The sequence below is a fragment of the Columba livia genome, chromosome 25, assembly GCF_036013475.1.
Source record: "Columba livia isolate bColLiv1 breed racing homer chromosome 25, bColLiv1.pat.W.v2, whole genome shotgun sequence".
Classification (NCBI taxonomy): domain Eukaryota; kingdom Metazoa; phylum Chordata; class Aves; order Columbiformes; family Columbidae; genus Columba; species Columba livia.
In genome coordinates, this window is record NC_088626.1 from 4113474 (window position 1) to 4139032 (window position 25559).

Here is a 25559-nt window from a genome sequence, read left to right on the forward strand (position 1 = left end):
TGTCCAGGTCTCTGATGGCAGCACAGCTTCCAGTGTCACCCACTCCTCCCAGCTTGGTGTCACCAGCAAACTTGCTGACAGTCACTCTATTCCCTCGTCCAAATCATTGATGAATATATTGAATAACACCGGCCCCAGCACTGCCCCCTGAGGCACTGCACTAGATCCAGGCCTCAACTGGACTCTGCCCATTGACCACGACTCTCTGGCTTCTTCCCTTCAGCCAGTTTGCAGATCCTGAGAGCAAAGGGATGTAAAAACAAAACAAACTTTACAGGCTGAGATTTGTCCTTTTTAAGTTCCCCTGGGGCATTCGGTTCAGCTTCGGAAGGGCTGGTTTGGGGTGCTAGAGGGTACAAATGACGTGATTTGGGGCTCAAACGTTTGCTATTTCCTTTCTGGAGGAGGGGAAGGTGTCGTGTGACATCCTGTTCGGGGCAGGTGGGGAAAGGCAAGCTGCTCTCTTAAAGACAAAAAGAAAACAACACAGGTTGAAGAGAAAAACAAGACTCAAAATGAACTATTTCCCAGAGCTTTCTGCAGATATTATTAAGATGATGAAAAAATGACGCTAAATTCAGGGCTCATTCATGGTCCTTTGCTCGGGGTGCAGCAGAAATGGTGCTGTCACAACGGAGCAGCCCAAACCTGAACGAGATTAACCCCAATCCTCTGCACCCAAACCGCCTGGATTAACTCTGTTTTCCACGCTGTCATGTCCCCTGAGCTTTCAGCAGCGGAACATGTGAGCCGGGGACCTCTTAGCTGGCCCCGGTCACCGCTCAAGGCAACACATCTATTTTTTCAGCTGCGATTCACCCAAATTATCCCCCCGGGGCAGTCAGCGCAGGCTCCAGCTCCTCCCCGGAGAGGCACATCCTCAATGTATGCAACTGTGCTATAAAAATCCCCTTTGCGAGCGGCTCGGTGCAGCATCCACACATCGCTGCTTCTGCTTCTGTTCAGGGCAACTTCCCTCTGCTTGCCCAGGATGGGGGGACCGGGCTGGATGCCCCGTTGGCCCCTTGGGACACGTTGCCCTGTCTTGCAGCCACTTTTGTTGCATTTTGCTCCGTTTGTGAACGCAATGAACTCTCCTTGCGTTTATCCTGCGTCTCGCCAGATGCATCGCAGTCTGATTGTATTGCAGTTGGCCTTGCACAGGTGTTTCTTTTGAGGAAAAACACTATTAAATGATGTGGAACAGGATCCACTCGCTGTTGTGAGCAGGGAAAGGGGATTTTCTTGGTCCTGGTGGGGTCTGTGCCCACGTCCCCTGGCCCCCACTGATACACAGAGCTTTTCCTCCAAGAGCAGCCTCACTTCATCCCCATTTTGCTCATGCAGCCGTTAGAAAGCGGGTGTAAAAACCTTAAATCAGCATCCGCAATAACAAAACGCAAAAGCCACCCTGGCCGTGCACACCGGGATGCATTAGGACATTCGGTGACGCCGTCCTGCGGCGTTTGGCCACGGCCACCCGAGCCATAACCGGCTCTGCTTTGCTGCCCAGCAAAACATTTCCCGAAACTCCGTGTCCTTTAGTAGAGCGCTTTTCTGGTGCAGCAAGGGCCCCAGAAGGACACCCACTTCCTCAAACACAACGGGCGGTACGGAGAGCAACCCCGGGCGGCCGCGCTGCGGTGCGGGCTGGGCCGGGCAGCGGCCAAAGCAGGGAGCGAAAAGGGGAGCGAAAACCAGGTGGCATCACCTCGGCATCGTTGGGGCAGCAAGGCGAGAGCTTTGCAGGCAAGCAGGGCGGGAAAGTACTTTTATGGGGTTGTTCGCAGCCGCTCGCGGGGGAGGGAGGAGGAAGTACATTGGTGAATCGACCCTTGCCGAGCCAGCGTTTGTCGCGGGGGGGATCGCACCCCGGGCGCACGATTCCCACGGGACCATCGGAGCTTCGTCTCAGCCCATCTCCTAAGCAAGACGCCCTTGGGAATAAAAAAAAGCTCCTCCTGATCCAAAATGTCCCTCAAGCTGCCACGGAACTGGGATTTCAACCTGAGAATGGACGCTGCAAAAATAGGTATCGTGATTGATTCTTTTTGTGCTTCTATTTCTGATTGAGCCTTCCAGGTGCCGGCGGGGCTGCCGGGCTGGCCGTGGCCAAGTCCCGCTGCGATTTCGGCTACGGCTCAGCCCCAAACCCGCTTCTGGCCTCGGTGAGGGGACCCGGCCCCCAGCTACCGCTTTTGAGACAGCAGATGGTTTGCAAATGATTTGCAAGAAGTGATTTGCAAAGTCGTCACGGAGGGAGGGACGCACAGCCAGGGCTGTGGTTATCATGGTGGGCTGGGGGACAAGGGGGCCTGGTGGCTGTTGCCCACCCAAAATCCAGGTTTGGGGGGATTTATCCACACGGGTTCATTCTGCTGGTGCGAGACTTGCAGGAGGTGAAGCGCAGGCCAAGAGGCAGCCAGAGCGGTGCAGGCCGGAGGAAGCAAATCTTGCTCTTGCTCAGGTTTCTTTGTCCACCACGAGGTCACTGGTTTCCTGTCTGGTGGTCTCTGACACCCACGTGCCCTGGGACGGCGTCACCATGCGATGTCCTGACTTATCTGCCCAAGGCTTCGCACAGCTCTGCTCCACCATGGGATCCATCGCCAGCACGGAAAACACTTGAGGTCACCTTTGGGAAGGGGTGAGGGATCCCTACGTGGCCAAAATCTCCTGGCAGAGACAATACCTATTTTTGGGTCAAACAACCAGGACAGGGATTGGGAACACGGACGCTGCGGTCCAGGAAGGGCTGGACAAGCCCAGCCTTGTGCGCACACTGACACAAAGTCCCTCGCTGTCCCAAAACTGATGCTGAAACATGGTCAAGGCACAAATTGGCTGTTCCAAAACTGATGCCGAAACATGGTCAAGGCACAAATTGGCAACTTGATTTCTCTCTGCAGCAGAGAGATTTGGCCGAGCTGGTCCCTGTGTGCTGAGCTCTTCCTCCCCATGCCTCGCGTCAGCTCGCAAAGTCATCCTGGTTGGATTTTCTTGCAAAGGCAATTTGGACTTTTATCTGAAGCTGCTTTCGTTGGCGTGGCCAAACTGTTTTCTTCACAAGGCCCCAGCTGAAGTGCTGCTGGTCCCTGTGATGCTCGGTGATGTACAGGATGAGACCCCAGCTGGTCCAGCAGTTTTGCAGGCGGATGGAGGAAGCAACACCAGCATCTGCACTCATCAGCTTGCAGGAGAGCGGAGGAGAAATCCCCACAGAGTTATCACAGAAGCATCCTGGATTCCTGCATTGCACTCTTAGGATAATTAGGATAATTTTTTGCATAGATGCTGTGAAGTAGTGGGTAAATTCAATCGGTAGCTCAGAAAACAAGGCACTGAGCCCACTGGCGGCTGGGAAGCAGAGATGGGACACAAGCTTGAACCTGCATTGGCACCAGGAATTGGTTTTAGTTTTTCAAGACAGTCTGCCTGTGATGAAATCCTGGGTGCATTTTGCAGCTTGCAGCTGCTGCGAGCACACGAGATGAGGATTGTGTGTGTCTGTGCAGAGACCTGAGCTCGGTGCATCGACTCTTCTCGTGTTTTGGGGTTTCTGGCTGCAGGGACTGTGGGGACGCCACTTGCTTGCGGAAAATACTTGCAAATTAGTCAACACCACGCCGGCTGGCTCCTCCCGGCTTCGGGACACTTCCCCTCCTCTGGCCCAGCTGTGGCCATGGCACAAGCAGCTTCTATGACCCTGGCGGGGCACAGATCTGGAATTGAACATAGTCAATCAACAAGCCCAGGGAGCTAAACTGGCTCTTTTCTTTTTGATAAGTAAAAAAAAACACAAAAAAACCCTGAAGAATGTATTATGTTTCAAGTGATACTTAATGTAATCGTAGAATTGTTAAGCTTGGTAAGACCTTTAAGATTGAGTCCATCTGTAAGCCTAACATTGCTGAGTCCACCACTAAACCATTTTCCTGATATCCAATCTAAACCCTCCCTGGTACAACATTGCCTCTTCTTCCTTGCCTGTCCCTTTTGAAGAGCTTATAGCCATCCATTGCAGCACTCCAGCTGTGGGAGTCACCCCACCATGTTTCTGTGATGGCAGCTGTCCTGGCTTGTATCAGGGATAGTGTGGCCAGCAGGACTAGGACAGCAATCCTCCTCCTGTACTTGGCGCTGGTGAGGCCGCACCTTGAATTCTCCGTTCAGTTTTGGGCCCCTCATCATAAGAAGGATGTTGAGGTGCTGGAGAGGGTGCAGAGGAGGAGATGAAGCTGGTGATGGGCTGGGCTCCCACGTGCTTCCCCACGCTGAGAAAAACGCAAAGCTATTTATTCCGATGAAAGAGAAAATTGCATTTGCAATCTTCACTGCAACACCTCTCGTGGCGCTTTTGCTGGTTTTTATTGCGAGTACCCAACGCCCTGTGGTGCAGGAGCAAAGGGAAGGGCAGGATTTGGAGCAGTAAACAGCGCTGATGTGGCACCCAATGGAATTTCTCCTGCAAGTCACACTTTGGCAGGGCTCCTCTTTTTGGGGAGCGGGACACAGGCACCCTGCTGCAGCCGCTCCCCGGGGCTGGAGGAAGAGCAAGGATGTTTTGGAGGAAATATTCAGCTTCAGAGGTGGTTACCACAGGAAACGCTTTGGGAGGCACCATGTTCGCTCTTTCAGTGGCTGCGAGAGCGGCGAGGAGGAGCAGGGACGAACGCAGCAGGGACGTGCTGGTGAAGGAGGTGATTGCCAATGGTGAGAGGCAAGGAAAAGCTTCGCCCCAGCCACATATAACACTTTCAGCACATGAGCCGGACGCTGCACCGGCCACAAAAGGCAGAAATTTGGAAAGGTGGTAAAGGAGGGAGCCGCAGCCTCGGTAGTTCTGGTTTGGTGAAGGCAGAAAACTTTCCACTGGGCAAAAATAGAGCTGAAATTAGCAAAGCCAAGCTGCCCACAGCAGCTCCCTCCCCACACCTCCGCACTGGTGGGGACAGTGACCTGGGAGCGCTCGCTCTATGGGTAAGAACGATCCCGCAAGTAGTTATTTTGGCCTTCAATGAGCCCATAGCACAGGGAGAGCTGGTTTGTGCAGAGAGAAGGTAAATCTGCATGTTCACGCTGGGGTATATGTACGTGCATGGATGGGGTTAAGCCACGGCGAAGCCTCAAGTTTGGTGTTTCAGAAGGGCTGATGGTACAGAATGGGGACCCAAGTGCACCCATCTGAATGCACAGTCTTTATCCGCCCAGGAGAGGCTGCAGAGAGGGAGAATAAACCTCATTTCCAGCAAGGGCACCTGCCGGCACCTGCCGGTCGCTTCCTTTCCACGGTGTGGCCGTGATGGGATTTGAGGGAGATTAATATCTCCGATAAAAGGTCATAAAAGACAATATTTCTCCTTTCAAGTCTTGTGCCGCTGGAATATCAGTGTTGCTGGGCTGAGCCCTTTGGGGAAGCTGATGGATGGAGACACATCCCTGATTCCCACCCATTTGGGTGTGAGAATGGACCCTGCGAGCTGCACCGCAACAGCTTCACTTCAAATTCAGCCCTTGTTGTCATCAGTGCTTGGAAAATCCTCAGCCCCAAGGATCTCACAGCAGTTGCAAGACACGAAGGAACATGATTTACAGAGAGAAGCGATGATATTCGTGAGCAATCGCATTAATATTTATGAGATTTGAGTAATGCAGATGTTCCGGCAAAGAGTAAAGGAGCTGCCTGGAGCTTGAGGTGCAATTTGGAAACCTCATGTTGGTTTTTGCATCAGGGTAATCCCCAGTAGCAGCATTTTGCAGGGGAGCTGGCTGGCAAATCCCTTTCGAAGGTCCTTCCTGACAACCACATCCAACGCAGGGACATCCCGCATCAGCACACACCGAGACACAGGCAGCGTCCTCACTGCCTTTCCAAGGCTGAGTTTTTGGATTCGCAATCCTTCTTGATTTTTGGACCGTGACTTGCAATCCTGCAATGGGTTTGTAGTGGAGAAGCGAGCTCGGAGTGCTGTACCCAAACCTGACTCTGAAGGATGGAGGCAAAACGCAGTGGGATTTCTTGCTCCAGGGGATTTCAGAAGGGGAAGCCGGACACACTTTTCCACTGCAGCACTCTGACCTCTAAATCAACTGCTCAGCACTGAGTCCAAAACACGCAGAGATCAGTGATGCTGAACTCCCCTGGAGTCATATTATTTTTGCCCTGCGAGCATAAATGCTAATTCTTGCCAACCAGATTGGCACCGGGGTCCTGCAGTGCCCGGGCCAGAGGCAAAAATCAAAGTGTCCCTTCTGGAAATGATCTTTCCCAAGGCATTTATTGTCACAGAAGCACTTAGAGGTGCCGCAGGGCCATGCTGCCGGTCCCTGGAAGCGGTGGGACTCATCTACATGATGCAAACAGGAGACTGGGGATGCTGAAATCCACACCAACACTTTTTAGAGGCTTTCCAGCCTCATTGTGTGAGAGTTGCCCTGTTGGAAACATCAGGCGAAGCTCTCCCAGAGCAAAACCGCACTTTCCAAACAGGTTTGGTTGTTTGGTCTTTTTCCAAGCCAGGCTGGGTCATTCTGCTATCGCAGCTGCAAGCTGTTTGGGGTGGGTATAAAAAATAACATACACTCCTATTTAAAAAGCTAATGATTTTCTTCTCACTTGCAAGACAATTACTCCCACGCAGGAAAAAGGAAGCACACCCTGACAGATACTGCGGCCACTTCCTTTACAAACTCATAGCCAGTTTGCTCGGCACAGGGGCAGGGAACTGCGCTCGCCGTTGTACCCCAAACGGGCCCTGGGGACGGCCAGGGCTGCTGGCGCCGTGTCCCCCGCGCGTCCCACCAGCCCAGCCCTCTCTTTCCTTGGCAGCGCGGTCCAAGAGCGTGATGAGCGGGGAGCCCGCGGGCGCCCGGCCGGCCTCCCCCAACCCGCTGGAGCGGCCCCTGAAGACGGGCTGGCTGAAGAAGCAGCGCTCCATCGTCAAGAACTGGCAGCAGCGCTACTTCGTGCTCAAGGGCCAGCAGCTTTACTACTACAAGGACGAGGACGATGCCAAACCACAGGTAGGATGAAGGCGCTGGGCTTTGCTGATGCTCGGTCTCCATCTTCTTGCAGCTTTGCTTGTAGGGAAGCGATTTGGGATGGGGGCATTGGGACAGGCTGCCCAGGGCAGTGGTGGAGTCACCATCCCTGGAGGGTTGGACAGACGGACATGAGGTTCTCAGGGACATGGGGGATTAATGGTTGGACTCGATCTAGAGAGTCTCTTCCATCCAAAACAATTCTACGGAGTAGGTTATTAAAGAGGTTAACAGTAATAGATGAGATATCCTGATCAGGATCCTCTATGCACTCAAATTCTCAAAGTGTCTCTATGCCCAAACCACACAGTGCTGGAAAGAAAACCAGTTACCAACTAAAAGGTTGCTATAACTCTCCAAGACAATGAAAAAAAGCCTGAGGAGAAAAAGAGCTCAGTACGGCAGCATTTCTGTGACAGCAGGTGCAGCACAAGATGACAGGAGCTTTGCGAGAGGTTTCAGCCGTGCCCTTGGTGGGAAAAGCATCTTCCAGGATGTTTTTAGGAAACAACCAAGCAGGACTTTCAGTACAGCCTGGGTGGATGTGCCCAAGGCAGGGCTGTGGGCTGGGCAGGTGACAGCAGAGGGCAGCTGCTGCCTTAGGACCTCTTGCCTTTCTCTCTCCAAAGTCTGGGTTTGTATCCCAGCCCATCCTTTGCAGAAGGCTCCACGATACGGATGCAATTTGTGTTATTTGGCTGCAGTTTGTGTTATTTGGCTGCCACCATGGTCCACCCTGCGTGGCCAGAGGAAACCTGCCCGCTGCCTTTTCCCCTAAGGGAAGCAGTTTGAAATCTGCTGAACGCTCCAGTTCAGTCATTTTTGAGATCCGCAGAGAATTACCCAGCCCTTTGCACAAAACACAAGTGTGATCACGCACTTGGGCTGGATTTAAACATTTGCACCAGCGCCCAACATCTGCAGCATCATCCCCATCTGCAGCCCCTCCGGGTTCTAACAATCCCCAGCTTATCTGTCCCAACCATTTCTCAGGGTACGCATTACAGAACACTTGCCAGGAAGAAATTACTCTTTCTTTTCCCCAGTTTACATGGATAACTTTAGTTTCTTCAACCATTTTCTCCACCATTTTCTCCATATCATAATTTACTTTTTGAATATTGTTGTTTTGAGAAATTCCAGGGAAAGCTCCTCCTCATTGCCAGAAAAAGCGTTCTCTGTATTGTTACTGGTACCAAAATGGATCTCAAGATAGAAAGCGCTCCTAAGGGGACAGTGATCAGTGGATCCTCGGGGTGACAGCAAAGGCTGAGCCCAGCGGGACCCAGGTCCTATGAGGCTTTGCCTCATTTCAGGGGTGACTGAGCGGAGCAGCCTCCCCGGTTGCAAATAGGATGTAGAAACAGAAAGTGCTGTATAATAAAAAGCTTACTGCCGGTCACAGCGCTTTTGGCAGCTCTCAATGCGCCATCATTTCGTTTCAAGCTTCTCTGATCCCATCGATGATTCCGACTGACAGAGCTGCAATTCGGACTTTCGGAGCGCTCACAGGAGCCCAAGGGCCTTTCAGGAGGCTGAAATTGCTGAAAAACCCACTGATTTCAGTGGCGCAGGCTCATTTCCTGCCCTGGGAGGCCTCTGGGCTGACTCACGCGCCTGCTCGGCCCCCACGGGCCAAGTTGGGTGTTTTCTCAAGTCCCTTCTCCTTTGTACTTTATTCTTCCAGCCCCAGCAGGGGTTAAAGAAAAAATCAGAAGGGAGGGGGAAAATAAAAGGAAAGAGCAAAACAACCAGTTTTCTTATTCTGGGAATCACTTCATGAGAAAAACTGGCATTGAGAAGTGTCCCTTATTGTTTGAAAAGTTATTTTTAGCAGATATATATAATATAAAGGCCATCAGGTCCTGAAATTTGTTTGAAAGAAGGGCTTCAGTCCTCAGTGCTGGTAGCATCAGCCTCGCAGGGATATATTTGCAGGGTGTTTTTGTTGCGGGTGTTTGCAGCTCCTGCTCTGTCCTAGGGCTGCCTGGCGCTCCTGGGAAGCACCGTCAAGGAGGTCGCCAGCAACCCAGAGGAAGGAGGGAAATTCATCTTCGAAATCATCCCAGGTGAGGACGTTTCACCCCATCACACACTTCTGGGCTGGACTGTTCACCCAAAAACCATTCAGTGAGGTCATTTTACCCCCATTTATTTTCAAGGTGCCCACAGTGCTGCATTGCACATGAAAATTAGTGTTTTGCTTTCAGTGTTCCCACCATCTCAGTGTCCACGTCCCATGAGAAGCTTTGCCAAGGTGCAGCGTTAAGCCGTTTCTGCTCCTTTCTTGCAGACCTTTAGTGAGAGCGCTGCTTCATTTTACAGCCAAATTGACATTATTGGGGAAAACTGGAACGAAAAGCATTTAGCAAAGAAAACAAGAATGTGGGTTTGTTTTTTTGCTTCCAGTCCTCTCTATAACGACACATAATCTTTGTGTTTTAGGGGTCTCTGGAGAGCAGAACCGAACAGGGCAGGACACCTGCGTGCTCATGGCTAATTCCCAGTCTGAGATGGAGGAATGGGTTAAATGCATCCGGCGAGTGCTGGGGTCGGCGTCAGGAGGTAAAGGGGAGCAGGGACGGCTCTTGGAGAGGTGATTTCCTACCGTCTCACCCTCCGCAGCACTTCAGTGTGAGGATTTCAAAGCTGGACTCATAAATCCTTGAAAATGGAGCCGCAACGCGACTGTAACTTGTAATGTCTTAGAAACCTACTCCCATCGCGGACCCCGCGGTGTTGGGTTTGCTGCAGACACGGGCAGCGTTAAGGAAACAGCAGCCAAGATTTCTGGGCTGGTTTCAACCTCTTTTGCAAACCTCCACATTGACTTATTGACCGCAGAAGATGTTGTTCTTGAAAACAACTTATACTCAGGGATAAAGCATTGTAGAAAGCCTTTCAACCTGCCAGTTGCTTTGCTTTGCTTTTCTTCCAGCTTTTCTTGCTCAGCCCAGCCCTTTTGCTTTGGCCACACAATGACAGCATCCTAGTCCCCAGCCCCCCCAGATGTGCGTTCATGTCATTACAACATTGTGGACAGGGAAGTATAAAACACGAATTAATCAGAAAGGAGCACATCAGAAATCAGCCACAGCAAAGGAAGCAGCAAAGGTCACTCCAGCCACTTACCTGTAAGGATGAGCTATTCATATCCAGACTTCTCCTATAAGATTCAACAATAAAACACAGCTGGGAGCCTCTTTAGCCCTTTTCCAAAAGAGCACTAACCTGGACAATCATCCTGAGCCTCTCCTCCCTCCCTCTGTTCTTTGCCCTAACTATTTATATGATATTTTTATAGAGTTCATGCCCTTCAGCTGTATCACCCAAGCACAATTGAGCTCTGGTCTCCCATAGCACCTGTGTTAATACAAATCCCAGCAGTTCACAAGCAGATGCTGCCAGTTCAAGCTCTTTCACCATCACCCTGCCATAGGCACAGAGGAGCTTCACCTAAATGATGATTTTTGTCTGCAACCCAGGTATTTTCTGCCTCTAAAACCAAACACGTTGTGCCCTGGGGGTGGCAGCATCACCCACCTGAACTTAGGATTGCACGAGCCAGAAATTTGCAGGATATCACCTCAGCTGGCTCTAATATTTAATAACAACTCTGCATCTGAGCCTTATTTAAACTTAAGAGGCTGCCAGTTTCTTCCAGCTCGATAAAGAGACCTTATGTGATATAAAATGTAAATTTATAGTAGTACAGAGAGCCCCAAGGATAGTGGAGAAGTCAGATACTATGGAGCTGCATTTTATGTCAATACACGGGTAAACGTACCCTAAAACATCACAGTTTAGGTTTTTGGCTCCAACACAAGCTGCGGCAACACGTGCTTTTAAATCAACACACTCCATGGTGGAGGTTGTGCCAAGAGCCCACCTGGAAGCAGCCCCAGGAGACCCAGCTACTCCTGAGCTTGTTGCACATCAAACAATCAGAACAGCTGCAAAGCGTGAAACAACAGCAAAGGCATCTCCAAAATCTCAGTGGGGTTTCACAGGTCTGGCTGCCACCCCACGAGAACAGCTGCCTGCTGGGTGGGCACCGCGTTGGCCCTGGGGACTTATCCCCGAATTAACACATCTGCCAGCTTGCAGTTAAATAAACATTTCAGTATCAGCTACCACAGCAGAGGGAGGAGGAAAAATAAAGTGCTATTTGCCTTTACTGTGCACAACAGGTTTATACTCATTGTTTAAAAGTTATAAGTGAAAAACCCCCACGATCAGGCAAGTGCCAACAAGCCTCATAGCTCCAGATGAGAGCGTTTACTTGTATTTTCCTGGTCTGGAAGACACACAGGAATTATTTCAGCCTTCAGAGCACAAGGTGAACACATCCCAGGGCAAAAATATGGTAGAGGACCATAGCACCCTTTGCTAATAACATCTCAGAGCCAGTTTGAGTTGGGATTTGTCTGCTCTTACCATGCCGCAGGCTGCAAGGAGGAAGAGCTGGGATGCAGGCTGCTGCCTTCCCACCGCCGAGCTCTTGTTTTGCTGTGAATTCAGGAGGAAAAAGCCATTGCTCCGAAGGAAAGGTACCGCCCGCTGCAAAACACCGCTCCGCTTCGCACAGGGGAGTTTCTGGAGGGTGAGAGGGAAGAAAACAATGCAGTCAGTAAGACTTCCAGCCCCAAATCTCTGCAAGGCTGCTTTTCTTATTTCTTGGTGGTCTCCTGTGCTTTCTGTATCAAGTTTGAGTGACAAACTTGCCTTCTCTCCCTGTGCCATCGGCCTTTTTGCTGGTCCTGTCTCCCTCTGGATCAGCGCCCTGCTTCAAGCAAAAAACAAGACCCACTGCTTCATTTTAGTTATTTTGAGAGCTGTTAATAATTTATTTGGAAGAAGTTCTGCTTTCACCCAGTCTGCAGAGTCCTTGTAGCTATTAAAACAGCAGGTTCTGCTGTCACATTTGCACAAAGCATTGGTGGGTAATGTACCTGTAGCAAAGCTTTCGGGCTCCTCTAACCTCTCTGTCCTTTCCCCAGCGGTGTTTGGCCAGCGCTTGGCAGAGACCATGGCCTATGAGCAGAAATTTGGGCAGCACCAGGTGCCCATCCTGGTGCAGGAGTGTGCCGAGTTCATCCGCAAGCATGGTGTGAGTGAAGAGGGAATCTTCCGGCTCCCTGGCCAAGACAACCTGGTGAAACAGCTCAGGGACGCGTTCGACGCTGGGGAAAGGCCATCGTTTGACCGGTAATGCTGGATTCCCCCCTCTCCTACTCAACCAGGTCTCATATACCCCAAAATCTGGGGAAAAGCAGCTCCAGAGAGCCCAGCAGGAAACTTGGAGCCTCTAGAAGGGCTTGACAAGGTGAGGGGATTCAGCAGAAACCCCAAATGGAGGCAAAAGCAGAATCAGAAGGTGCTGAGATGAGACACATGGAAATAAAGAAAAGCATTTAGAAAGATCCTGGACCCACACAGAGATTTTCATTTGCAGGAGCAGCCGAGGAAGGAGGCAAAGGGATGGGCCCATGTAGCCCATCAGTTAAGGGTAGAGAGTAAGTAGAAGAGCACTGATAAGCTCAGAGAACACCCCAATGCAGGTAGCAGAAGTTATTTCTTTCCCTGCCAGCCCACAGCCATGACACTTTCCTCCTGTTGCACTTACCTGCTACAGAAGAAAGAGATGAGAGAGAGATTTTGGCAGCTGCAAGGCTGCGTCCTCCTGACCCCCTTCCTCTGCAGGGCTAAGAGAAAATCACAAACCCCTAAGGCTGTGAGAGCTGCCTGAAGGAGCCTAGTGCAGTGTCTCAGGGGTCAGTACTGGGGCCGGTATTATTCAATATAGTCATCAATGATGTGGATGAGGGAATAGAGTGACTGTCAGCAAGTTTGCTGATGACACCAAGGTGGGAGGAGTGGCTGACACGCCAGAGGCTGTGCTGCCATCAGAGACCTGGACAGGCTGGAGAGCTGGGCAGGGAAAAATTGAATGAAATAGAACAAGGGCAAGTGCGGAGTCTTGAATCTGGGCAGGAACAAGCCCTGGTTCCAGTATAAGTTGGGGAATGACCTATTGGAGAGCAGCGTAGAGGAAAGGGACCTGGGGATCCTGGGGACAGCAGGGTGACCATGAGCCAGCACTGGGCCCTTGTGGCCAGGAAGGCCAATGGTACCTGGGGTGGGTTAGAAGGGGGTGGTCAGTAGGTCAGAGAGGTTCTCCTGCCCCTCTGCTCTGCCCTGGGGAGACCACACCTGGAATATTGTGTCCAGCTGTGGCCCCTCAGTTCCAGCAGGACAGGGAACTGCTGCAGAGAGTCCAGCGCAGGGCAACAAAGATGCTGAAGGGAGTGGAGCATCTCCCGGGTGAGGAAAGGCTGAGGGAGCTGGGGCTCTGGAGCTGGACAAGAGGAGACTGAGGGGGGACTCATTCATGTTTCCAGATATCTAAAGGGGGAGTGTCAGGAGGATGGAGCCAGGCTCTTCTCGGTGACAACAGTGATAGGACAAGGGGTAATGGGTGCAAACTGGAACACAAGAGGTTCCACTTAAATTTGAGAAGAAACTTGTTCCTGGTGAGGGTGGCAGAGCCTGGCCCAGGCTGCCCAGGGGGGTTGTGGAGTCTCCTTCTGTGCAGACATTCCAACCCGCCTGGACACCTTCCTGTGTAACCTCATCTGGGTGTTCCTGCTCCATGGGGGGATTGCACTGGATGAGCTTGCCAGGGCCCTTCCAACCCCTGACATTCTGGGATTCTGAGGTCTTTTGCTGTTACTACCTTTCCCATGCCCTGTGCAAAACGAGAGAAAAAATATAAACCTCCTGTGCACCTCTTTATAAAGCCCTGCCTTGATAGTTTGCAGGTACTTCATTATCTCTAATGAGGTTTCCCACCTGTTCACACCCCAAGTCAGAGTTTATCTTCTTGCATTTGGCCCCAGTTACATAAAGCATTGCCCAGTGTCCCCTGCTCACTCACGCAGGTTGTTTTGGGGCTTTAATTACTGGTTTGTACTGGTGTAAGCAATGACCTCTGTGCTGGGATAAAATAAACAGGGTCCTGCCTTTTCACAGCCCTGTCTGCTGTAATGAGACACGGAGTGTTCAGGCTGCTGCGTGTGTTTGAAGATGCATGATCCTGGCTGGGGTGATGCCCTATCTGTGCAGACCCAGGCAAATTTGGGGTGCTTGTGGAAGGGGAGCACCCAAAACCAAGAGCTTCCCCGGACTTGTAAGCAAAGCAGTTTGCCTAAGTGGAGTGCCTTGTCTCTGTATTTGCAGCTCTGTCCCTAACGGCAAAACTTCCCGTATTTTTACCTAGCTTCGTGCAGCTTTCTTAGGGAAGAAACACAGCACTTTTACCTAAATAATCGCTGCGCTGTGCGAGGCAGAGCCATGGCCACTCTGGAGGTGTAACCATCCCGACTGTTGGTTTGCAGCTGAATATTTCTTGCTTTCTGGGTGCTAGAGTCCTGCTGCGAGCTTTCCTGTTGTAACCTGTACGGGGGTCATAGGAAGGTGAAGCCTTTTGTTATGGTTTTTCTTTTCAGAACTGCATTTTGCAGCAGTTTGGCCCTTTTCCCAGCACTGTGCCACGTTAACCCTGTGCCGCAGTGTTCGCTGTGAGCATTGCTGTGCTGATATCAATGGGATTGTGACCCCCACGCGCTTCAACCGAAGCATTTTCTTAGCGAGGAAAAAGGCCAATAATGGGGTTTCCAGTGACCTGAATGCTGCAGGATGCTGGTTTGATCTTCGACATCGTCTTCACAGCCCGTTTGGCTTTGCACGGGCACACTTGTGCACACAAGCAGGGTGGGATGCAGCGGGGAGCGTTAGGCAGGTCAAATTAGAGGCTTACGATCTTGACAGTGTCCTTTTTACAGAATGTAAACTACATGGTATGCAAAACTGCAAACATTTGGCCCGGCAGAACATCTTCAGTAATTGCTGTTAATCTTACAAACCCCAGGCAAGCTCTGCATTTGCAAAACACAGGGACACCGGACAAAATTTGGAGGTGAACCCTCAGGAGTCAAATGCGGGCTGGGGATGCGCCCTGCGGACCTGCCGGACCCACAGGATGGGGGAAAATCTCCACCAAATATTTACTTTCCTGCCAGCTGGGGCCATTGCCAGCCTTGGGGTGCCCTATGGATTCTCCCCAGCTTGCTTTGGCTTCTCTATTTATATATCTTGCGTCTATAAAATGCAATTAAATACAATCCCCTGCTGCCGGAGTGGGGTGGGGTTTGCTCACCAGCTGGGTGCGAGTGTCATGAGCGGCTCTTTTTCCCCGTCGCAGGGATACGGATGTGCACACCGTGGCCTCTCTGTTCAAACTCTACCTGCGGGAGCTCCCCGAGCCCGTCGTGCCCTGGACACAGTACGAGGATTTCCTGCTGTGCGGGCAGGCGCTGGAGGCGGATGAGAGAAAGGTAGAGATGTATTAATTTGTCTCCTTCTGGCCTTAAAATTACTGCGTTTCCCCGAAAATAAGACTTCTCCCGAAAATAAGACCTACCCTGAAAATAAGACCTACCCAGAAAATAGGACCTACCCCAAAATAAGCCCTACTGTGATTTTTCAGGGTTTTTGAGGATGCTCCAAATATAAGCCCTACTCCAAAATAAGGCTTAGTTACAGTTCATTAAAAAAATGTCAATTTAAATAGTGCTCAGGCAGCTGTACATGTAAAAAGGTAAAATTAATTGGCAATAGAATGCAGCGGGACAGATAGGGTTTGGAGAGTTGTGATATTCCAGGAGATGATGACATGACTGTATTTGAATAGATGTTGATATTTGTTCATGAATATTGCTACATACCCATTGTTGTACATGGAAAGAAGAAAGAGAGTCACAAGAAATTAATGATGAAATTCAGGGTTTGGAGAGTTATGATGGTGTTCCAGAATGAGATGACATGACTGTATTTGAATGAACGTTGATTTATTTTCAAGAATAAACGTAGATTGTTATCCATGGAAAAATAAGACACCCCCTGAAAATAAGCCCTAACGCATCTTTCGGAGCAAAGATTAATATGAGCCCCTGTCTTATTTTCGGGGAAACAGGGTAGCTGTGTTTCAGTGCCAGCTGGAGATACCGGGTGCAGATTTATTTGTGCATTATAAGCTGTGTAATTATCGAGCTTTGAAATCTGAAAAAAAGAATATAAATATAAAATTTCCCAAAGCCAATGAGTTTCCCAACTTGACAACAAGGGTTTATCCATTTTAAAGCTTGAATTTCCAGAGCAGAGCTCAGAGCTGCATCTCTTTTCATTGAGCTCTTGCAGCAACAGTGAGTGTGAAAAGGGAGAGGTGTGGGAAGCACAAGGTCCTGTGCTGAGAAAGGAGCTGGCAGAGGGCTCGAGGTGACACCGAGGAAGGGAGTGGGGATTTGGGAGAGGGACAAGTGAGAAACAGATGGGAACTGTCTCATCTTTTGCCTCCCCACTGCAAAAAACCCACTCAGGGATGCTGTTGCTATACACAACAAGATGAGGCAGATATCCTCAGTAGCATGAGGTCTGGGAACTGCGGCATTCAGCCCTGGGTTTCGGGGAAAATGTTTCTTGTAGGTTGTTTCACTTGAAGATCTTTGGGATTAAGAATGTCCTAAATGTTTATATACAAGAAATGCAAGATTAGGCATGATGAGCTCTGTCTGAAGAGCGGGGCTGGAGGGGACCCTGCTCTTTGCTGCTGGGCGATGGGTTCTTCTTGCTCTACAAAAGCTTCTCCATCTCCATGCTGGAGAAACATAATTGCCAAGGCGAGCAAATGCCAAGAGGTTGAGACCATCCAGGGATGGCTGGAGTGACCAAGAACCACTCTTGAGTCCATAAAGATCTGTGTGTATTTGTCAAGGTATTACTTAACTTGTATTTAGGGCCACCAGGAACTCCTGAAGCAACTGTCCCTCCTTCCCAGAGACAACTACAACCTCCTCAGCTACATCTGCAGGTCAGTGCTGTGCACAAGGTAGAAACGGCTCAGATTTGGGGTTGGTGAGTTGAAATATCATCCCAAAGACTGAGGCTGGCCCCACTAGGGAACCCTCTGACCTGGGTTTTGGTTCCCCTTGGGGCATCTTTTGTAAAGGGAGAATTTCAGCCATGGAGATAAGCACCTTGGCAATGTCTGAGCATCAGTGCCCACCCTCAAACTCACTTACACATCCCTGAGAATTAAAATCAAGTGTAGTTTTTCTATACAAAGTGTGGCACCACAAAACTGTTGTGTTGCACCCAGCCTAGGTGTTTTTCTCTAGTTGGAGATTAGATGGGGGTTTTCCTTTCCTTTCCTTTCCTTTCCTTTCCTTTCCTTTCCTTTCCTTTCCTTTCCTTTCCTTTCCTTTCCTTTCCTTTCCTTTCCTTTCCTTTCCTTTCCTTTCCTTTCCTTTCCTTTCCTTTCCTTTCCTTTCCTTTCCTTTCCTTTCCTTTCCTTTCCTTTCCTTTCCTTTCCTTTCCTTTCCTTTCCTTTCCTTTCCTTTCCTTTCCTTTCCTTTCCTTTCCTTTCCTTTCCTTTCCTTTCCTTTCCTTTCCTTTCCTTTCCTTTCCTTTCCTTTCCTTTCCTTTCCTTTCCTTTCCTTTCCTTTCCTTTCCTTTCCTTTCCTTTCCTTTCCTTTCCTTTCCTTTCCTTCCCTTCCCTTCCCTTCCCTTCCCTTCCCTTCTTCCTTCCCTTCCCTTCCCTTCCCTTCCCTTCCCTTGTCTCCCCTTTCCTCCCCTTTCCTCCCCTTTCTCCCCTTTCCTCCCCTTTCTCCCTTTCCTCCCCTTTCCTCCCCTTTCCCCCTTCCCCCTTTTCCTCCCCTTCCCCCTTCTTCTTCTCTTCCCTTCCCTTCCCCCCCTTCTTCCCTTCCCCTTCCTTCCCCCTTCCTTCCCTTCCCCCTTCCCCCTTCCCTTCCCTTCCCCCTTCCCCCTTCCCCCTTCCCCCTTCCCTTCCCCCTTCCCCCTTCCCCTTCCCCCTTCCTCCCTTCCCTTCCCTCTGACCTGCAATATTTGCCTCTGGATTCTGCCAGGTTTCTACATGAAATACAGTTGAACTCTGGTGTCAACAAGATGAGTGTGGATAACCTGGCAACGGTGATTGGAGTGAACCTCGTCAGACCCAAGATAGAGGATCCTGCCATTATTATGAGAGGTAAAAGGGGCTCCTGGGATAATTGGCACAGGAGCACCTGATGTGCAGTTGCATCCACAATCTTGCAATTAGACCCCTGGATATAAGGCAGACACATGCCTGGGCACAGTAAGTACAGCAGGGTGGAGTAAAGCCATGTGTTATTTCGGCTGTAAATGGGTTTACGGTGACAAAAACCCCTTAGGAGTTGCACTGTGTGTTCCCTCCATAGATCTAGAACAATTCAGGACTTTGCTGAAGTCATATTTCTTTTGCTTAGAGCAGGAAGGTGGCAAATGCTTCTTAGAGAAACAAAGAAAACTCAATGAAACGAGGGCTCAGCTGAGCTAAGCTGGAATCCTGTGGGCGAGGACAGATGCAGCACAACTAACAGAAGAAATACTTTAACAGAAAGGCTGCTCTGCCCAACAGATGTCACGTGCAAACGGTCCAGATATTCTTTGTATAACTGATACCTGTAGTTTGCTTGTCAAGCCAAAAAAGCACGATTTATGGCTTGGTGCAGCTGAGCAGACTCCCGTGTTGGTTGCTCAATAGTCTGCTCCTGCTTTTCTAGGATGATTTAAAAATCCCTCTTTTTATTTGGTTTGATGATCCTGCTCCTCGTCTTCACCTGCATTTCTATGTACATCCCCATTTCAGACACCAGAAAGACCAACAAGAAAACGCAAGTGTGGGTAGAAGAAATCCTGTTCCGTTGGGTTTGCCACTGACAGATCTCTGATCTCCTCCAGGCACGCCACAGATCCAGAAGGTGATGACTGTGATGATCAGTGACCACGCTGAGCTCTTTCCCGCATCCAAGGATGTGCCACCGTCCCCACCCACCCATAAAAATGACAAGAAGACCCCCGTCCCGCGCAGCTCCGTGGGCTGGGACGCTGCGGAGGACCCCGCGGCACCCAGCGCCAAGAGCTCCATCCAAAGGCAAATGGTAAGGCCAGATCCTCAGAAAAACAGCAACACGTACACTTAATAAATGTATGATTAATTATTATGGGATCTAACAGGTCAGCAAGCCACTAAGAGCACTTGCTATTAATAATGGTAATCCCTGGAATATCTACATCAGGAAAATGATGTAGATCAACTTTCCACTTTCCAGTGGAAAATCTAGCGTTCTGGGAAAAAATAAAATCTCCTAAAGTTTTTCAGCTAAAAGGCAGAATAGATGAAACCTTTTCAGAATAGGTAAAACCTTTTCAGTTCAGGCTGGTGAAGTGAAAACATTGAGGATTAAAGTCCTTTCACAGAAATAAAGAATCTCTGCAAAATGTTCTTTTTAATGGAAAACATAGTGCGACTTGAAATAATATTTATGGGAAACGTGTGGCAGTTGCTGTTAGCAGGTTAAAATGTGCCTTTTGTCAATGCAGCGGCTGCAGCCTGGCTCTGCTCGCAGGACAAGCCTGTCCTAACGCCGCAGGTTTGTTTTACAGAGAGATGACCTCAATTCCAGCAGCGCCCTCGGACCAGCTGCAAGCTCAAGCGCACCCGGAGAAGATAACGGGTCCAAAGATACATTGGGAATGTGGAAATCCCAGGCAAGGAAAAGAACTCAGACGTTACCTAACAGGAAATCTTTCCTGACAGCTGCTTCATCCGGGGAGAAAGACAGCAGTGACAAAAGTTACATATTTGCCCGTGACTTTTGGAAAAATGCTCCTGGGAGCAGCGTGCGCTCTGTGGTTCCCGATGGACACAAGAGAACATTGTCTCATGATCTTTTTAAGCTGCTCGACCTCCACCGGGCTTCGAACTATGATAATGTTCCCACCTCCCAGGCTGAAGGTGGGGAAGGCGGCGGCTCCAGCCCCTCCAGCAGCGGCTCCGAAAAGGAATTCCTGCCCTGCCCCAGTCCCAGGCAGCAGCCAAAGGACCCGGCCAGTCCCACCAGCAGCACGGCCGAGGTGTCCGAGCCCGAGCTGGAGAGCAGGGAGTTCCTGCAAAACATGGTCCTGAAGCTGGAAAAAGAAATGGAGGTGCAGAAAAATGACTACGAGGAACAGATTAAAAGGTAAGGGGCTGCAGAGTGCTGCTTTCTGGAGAGTAAGAAGTCTGCAGCTCGTGTTATTACCACAGTGGTGCTGCACAGATTTACTTCCCACTAATACTATACAGTATATAATAGTAACAACTAATGATAAAATATAGTATTATAGCAGGTATCTAAAAGTCAATGCTGATGTGCTGCACTCTCATGACATAGTTGCTAATGTTACATTACTACAATATTAATACTCTATAGTTGCTATTACACTATTCTATGGCACTGTATTGTTTCTGCAATAATTACATTGTCGTAATTCTTGTTCTTATTGCAATATTGTACCACTGTACTATCCAGAATTCAGTAGTAGCATTATTATGTTGTTAGTTGTAACCATCAGCATTATATAGATTCACAGGTTATTAATCATGTTATTATATATCACGTGTATATTGCATTGTGTTATGTGGCCACTGAGGGTCAGGGCATTGGGACAGCACCTCTTACTTATTTTATTGCTTAATGGTGCAGAGGGTAGACACCTTAAGAACCAAATGATGACTTCGCAGCACTCTTCTGATCCAATCCATTCATGGTCCGTTTCTCTTTGCAGCCTTGAGAAGGAAAACTATGACGTCTGGGCCAAAGTGGTGAGGCTGAATCAGGACATCGAGAGGGAGAAGAAGAAGTCTGAGGAGCTGGAGCTGAGGCTGAAGAACGTGGAGCGGTCACGGGAGGACATGGAGAAGAAAAACAAGATGCTTGAGGAGGAGATTAAAAAATTGGCCAAATCCACAAGCAAAACCGATACCAAAACCAACTAGAAGCCACCCAGCTGTGCACAGACTAAAAAGCAGCTGCGTGAATCCACAGGAATTGCCAAGCGGGGTCAGTGCCAGGGACTCGCACCGCCCCGTGTTCTGGTACCGACCGCCGGCTGGTTTGGAGGAAGGAGCCCAGAAGTCAGAGGCTGGTTTGTGCTCTGAAACAGGAAATTTCACAAATATTCTTTAGCATTTTTCTTTCTCAGTGTTTATTTCAACTCCTCTTTCAGCTGCTCAAGTTACCTGTAGAACAGGCCGACACTTCTTGCTGCTCAATCAGAACTGCTTGCACTCAGGAGTTCAAGTTAAGGATATATTATGCCTTTAATAAAATCAACTAGCAAGCATCCCCTCTGGCAGCCAGCGGGCTCCTTGCTGGAGATACCAAAAACTCCTTAAACCTTGGATCTGGGGAGACAGAGAAGCCCCAAGGTCTGGGGTGGCACAATACAACGGATGGTGGGCTGCAAATGCCGTCAGCACCATGGTTGAGATGTTCACATTAATTATTGCTCTTATAGAGCAAGAGAAACCCAGACAACCCATCAAGTCCACTGAGGAGAGCATCACTGGCTGTGCTGTGCCAGTCATGGATATCAAGGCTCCAGTATAAAATCACAATATTGCAATAACCTCTTCAATTAAGTGGCTGTTTGGTTAATTTAAATCACTGTTCCTTGTAGCCACATGCATACAAACCCAGCGCAGCTGCTGATGAGGCTTTGGAGAGCACGTCCATGCGTCCACACACGGAGCTCTTTGTGCAGAGCTCTACCCAGTACACAAAATGGAGCTTCTGCATTTTTCCTGAAGGATGGTTTTCAAAGAATAACAGATCTGGACTTATTTATCACCTCTGCTTTTGTTTTTCATCATTTCATCAGCGCAGAACAGGATTTGCTTGGTCACGTTGGTGGAAACCTGGGTTTGCACCCCAATTATGATACTGGGGTCACTTGCTGCCGTCAGACCTGAAGGTTTCACGGTGCTGTTGTGGGTCTTTGTAAAATTGTCTTGTTTTCCCACTACCAGCACATCACCCTTGCAGCGGTACCACGATGCTGCTGAAGCTTTTGGTGTAGGAAAGAAAATAGTAAGACTGTGCAAGAAAACCTTTCACTCCTTATTTCTGTTCAGAAGGGGGAACAACACCACGTAGGCTCAGCCCAGCCTAGAGCCTTAGTGGGAACAAAAAAGGGACAAACAGGAGTTTTCAAGTGAGATGTTTAGGATCAAACACATGCCTCTGTGCTGAGCAGAGCTGATGCAACAACACTGGATTAGTGCTACGGAGGACTCGGCCTTGGTAATAGAAAAGTCCAGCTTAAGACAGGCTGCAGATCTGCATGGCAGAGACTTGCAGAGAAAAATTAACTGGTTGGGGAAAGGGACATAAACTGTGAAAAAAAGGGAGATGGGAGTGGGAAAATGTTATCAGAGGATAAAAGTCAATAGTGGGTATATAGCTCTTACTCGTACAAGCTTTGGTGGCGGAGGGGGCTTATTTAGCCCTAAAACCAAGCCCAGACTCCTTAGACTCAAACTTGGATTCAGTTTGGTGTGTTGAATCCACCTTTGCTCAGCTGTGGATATAAATGTTTGTGGAAGTTGAGCTGCATTTCAGAATCTGACCCATAAACTGCTCATTCGACCTGCAGACTCTGACTCGAGGGGATTTTCCTTTCCAGAGGATCCGCAGAGACCCCACAGCCCCTCACTGTCCTGCCACAAACCTTCACACCAGTGAGTCAATTTGTTCTGGAGGGATGTATGAGGTTAGTACAAAATGACAGCACTTTCCAGAGGACCCACAGCCAAGGTCCTCTGCTCTGGCAATGACCCAATTTGATTTGAATGTTTCAAACCTGATTTAAATGTCTCAAATCGGAAACAACATGGGAATTTAAAATCTCAGTAGCCCTTTGCATCCCCCTTGCAGAGGGATGGACATCACAGAAAGGAGCTCCAAGGAGAACAGTCTGACCTTGCCAGAGTTTATTCAATGTTTTACCTTTACAAGGACCTCATTACTAATCCGGACATCAGGCTCATGAGTCATTTAGGGAGAAATTTCTCCATCAAGTCTTAGGGAAACGTCGTGAACATCTGGGCTGGAAATGCCACACGCTCCTTCCTGCAAAGATCAAAAGTGTGAAAAAATCAGGACAATTAAATTAAACAGTATTCCCTGAAAATAAAGCAATAATTCCTCCACAGCAGAGCGGGATGACGCGAAAAGGCTTGGCCGAGGCTCAGAAGCCTCTGTGATTAGGACAAGTGCGCGTTGTTTTAGTATAAACTGCGCATTCCTCCGCTTCCGCTGCAGATAGGCAAAACAACCTCTATCGAACCATGACTGTTTCTGAAGATCAGAGCCACTTCTTTGAAGATATTCTGCCCATTAAAATGCGGAGTGTTTATAGCGGCCGTGTTTAAAAGATAAGACTTTCCAATAGAGGTCAGGTGGGCTGGAAATTCCGAAGTACATGGAGGGGATGAGCAGCCCCAGAGAACAACGTGGGCATATTATGAGCTGGTATTTTGTTGGGTGCTGTAAGTTGAGTTTTCCTTTTATAAAAAGTGAGCTTTCTCCAGAGATTTTTGTGGATCTGCCCATGCCAGACCTATGGAAACTTTACATCCTTTTCAGCCCCAAGGGTATAACCTGAATCCTGGCGATGCCCAAATCCTACTCTGGATTTAATGCGCTTTCAGATCTTCTGTTGGAGACACCAGAACATGAGATCCCCAAAAACACGACCTATATTTCCTTCCTCTCTTGCCAAGCCTGGAAGCATTTTGGGGAAGGAGCAGCAAGAAAGTCTCTCCTGTTCCTGAAGCGGCAGTTGCTGTTTTGCTGTGCTGCAAAGGGATATTATCAACTCATTTTTTGGTTGTTTGGTGGCTGTTTTTCAGCTCAGACGGCTCTAAGCATTAATTCCGGATACCCTAGAGTGTGGAACTACTCTTAATCACACAATAGTGTAATAGTAATCACACAAAAGTACAATGGGCTGTCTATAAGAAATAATAAAGCCTGTAGAAGGATCCTTTTGAGGCCTGTCCCGGGCACTGTAGGTTTGGAAACCCCCAAAAAAGCAGTTTTCACCCCATTTAACCCAGAGGACACAAGAGCATCTTCTTCGAGGTGACAGGAGAGTGTGTAGGATAACCCACAAAACATACTGAGGATTTTCCCCTCCCTTTAAATGTGATATGGCTTTCAAATTAGAACAATTAAACCCACAGGTCTGAATGCATCTACAACTGTTAAACCATGCGTTGTGGGGTGAAAATATGACATATTTTAGCCCTACTTTATTGTCTATCATTCTTCGCATTAGAGCAAAAAATCCGGTTTGCTCTGCTTAGGTATTTACTGCATTCGTTTAGGAATTCAGTTCATTACATCCAGGCACTCAGTAGGCGTGAGAGGCAAGAAAGTAAAATTATCTTTCCCACATTACTCTATTTGGATCCCAAGCCAGTCACGCTTATGCTGACTTATCCCCTCACATTTTATCAAAGTTGCATTTTTGGCATGAGAATAACTTTCCTTTTTTAGCTCGGCTACTGCATAAAACAGGGAATTGTTGTGGGAGGCGAGGTGGACGTGCCGGAAAAGTGTCCAGCCACTATTTGGGATGGCTTATACAAATAAAATAAATAAAATTCAAAAGCAAAGCAGTGGGAACATGTTGTTCTCCCCAGGAATGACAGAGTAATTGTCATTGGCAGACTGTGCTGCCATCCAGAGACCTGGACAGGCTGGAGAGCTGGGTGGGGGAAAATGTAATGAAATAGAACAAGGGCAAGTGTAGAGTCTTGTATCTGGGCAGGAACAACCCCAGGGTCCAGTATAAGCTGGGGAATGACCTATTAGAGAGCAGCGTAGGGGAAAGGGACCTGGGGGTCCTGGGGACAGCAGGGTGACCATGAGCCAGCACTGGGCCCTTGTGGCCAGGAAGCCAATGGTACCTGGGGTGGGTTAGAAGGGGGTGGTCAGTAGGTCAGAGAGGTTCTCCTGCCCCTCTGCTCTGCCCTGGGGAGACCACACCTGGAATATTGTGTCCAGTTGTGGCCCCTCAGTTCCAGCAGGACAGGGAACTGCTGCAGAGAGTCCAGCGCAGGGCAACAAAGATGCTGAAGGGAGTGGAGCATCTCCCGGGTGAGGAAAGGCTGAGGGAGCTGGGGCTCTGGAGCTGGACAAGAGGAGACTGAGGGGGGACTCATTCATGTTTCCAGATATCTAAAGGGGGAGTGTCAGGAGGATGGAGCCAGGCTCTTCTCGGTGACAACCAGTGATAGGACAAGGGGTAATGGGTACAAACTGGAACACAGGAGGTTCCACTTAAATTTGAGAAGAAACTTGTTCCTGGTGAGGGTGGCAGAGCCTGGCCCAGGCTGCCCAGGGGGGTTGTGGAGTCTCCTTCTGTGCAGACATTCCAACCTGCCTGGACACCTTCCTGTGTAACCTCATCTGGGTGTTCCTGCTCCATGGGGGGATTGCACTGGATGAGCTTGCCAGGTCCCTTCCAGTCCCTGACATTCTGGGATTCTGTAATGCAGTCCAGCCTTTTTCTTTACATGCAAGCTGAAA

The 25559-nt window shown here is 49.3% G+C and overlaps 1 protein-coding gene across 4 annotated transcripts; it reads left to right on the forward strand.

Moving 5' to 3' along the window:
- The first annotated feature begins 1486 nt into the window (after positions 1-1486).
- On the forward strand, positions 1487-24005 carry ARHGAP25 (Rho GTPase activating protein 25). Of its 4 annotated transcripts, none has more exons than XM_065040675.1 (11): positions 1487-2032; positions 6624-7023; positions 9023-9110; positions 9487-9606; positions 12042-12249; positions 15305-15437; positions 16896-16969; positions 18024-18145; positions 18880-19079; positions 19585-20162; positions 20749-24005. In XM_065040675.1, the coding sequence occupies exons 2-11, from the start codon at positions 6847-6849 to the stop codon at positions 20957-20959; spliced, it is 1911 nt and encodes a 636-aa protein (XP_064896747.1). In that variant the 5' UTR covers positions 1487-2032; positions 6624-6846; the 3' UTR covers positions 20960-24005. The 4 variants fall into 4 exon arrangements, with proteins under 4 accessions (XP_064896747.1, XP_064896750.1, XP_064896748.1 ...); XM_065040678.1 differs by having other exon boundaries at positions 1597-2032; positions 6830-7023; XM_065040676.1 differs by lacking the exon at positions 1487-2032 and having other exon boundaries at positions 6469-7023.
- Positions 24006-25559: the final 1554 nt, after the last annotated feature.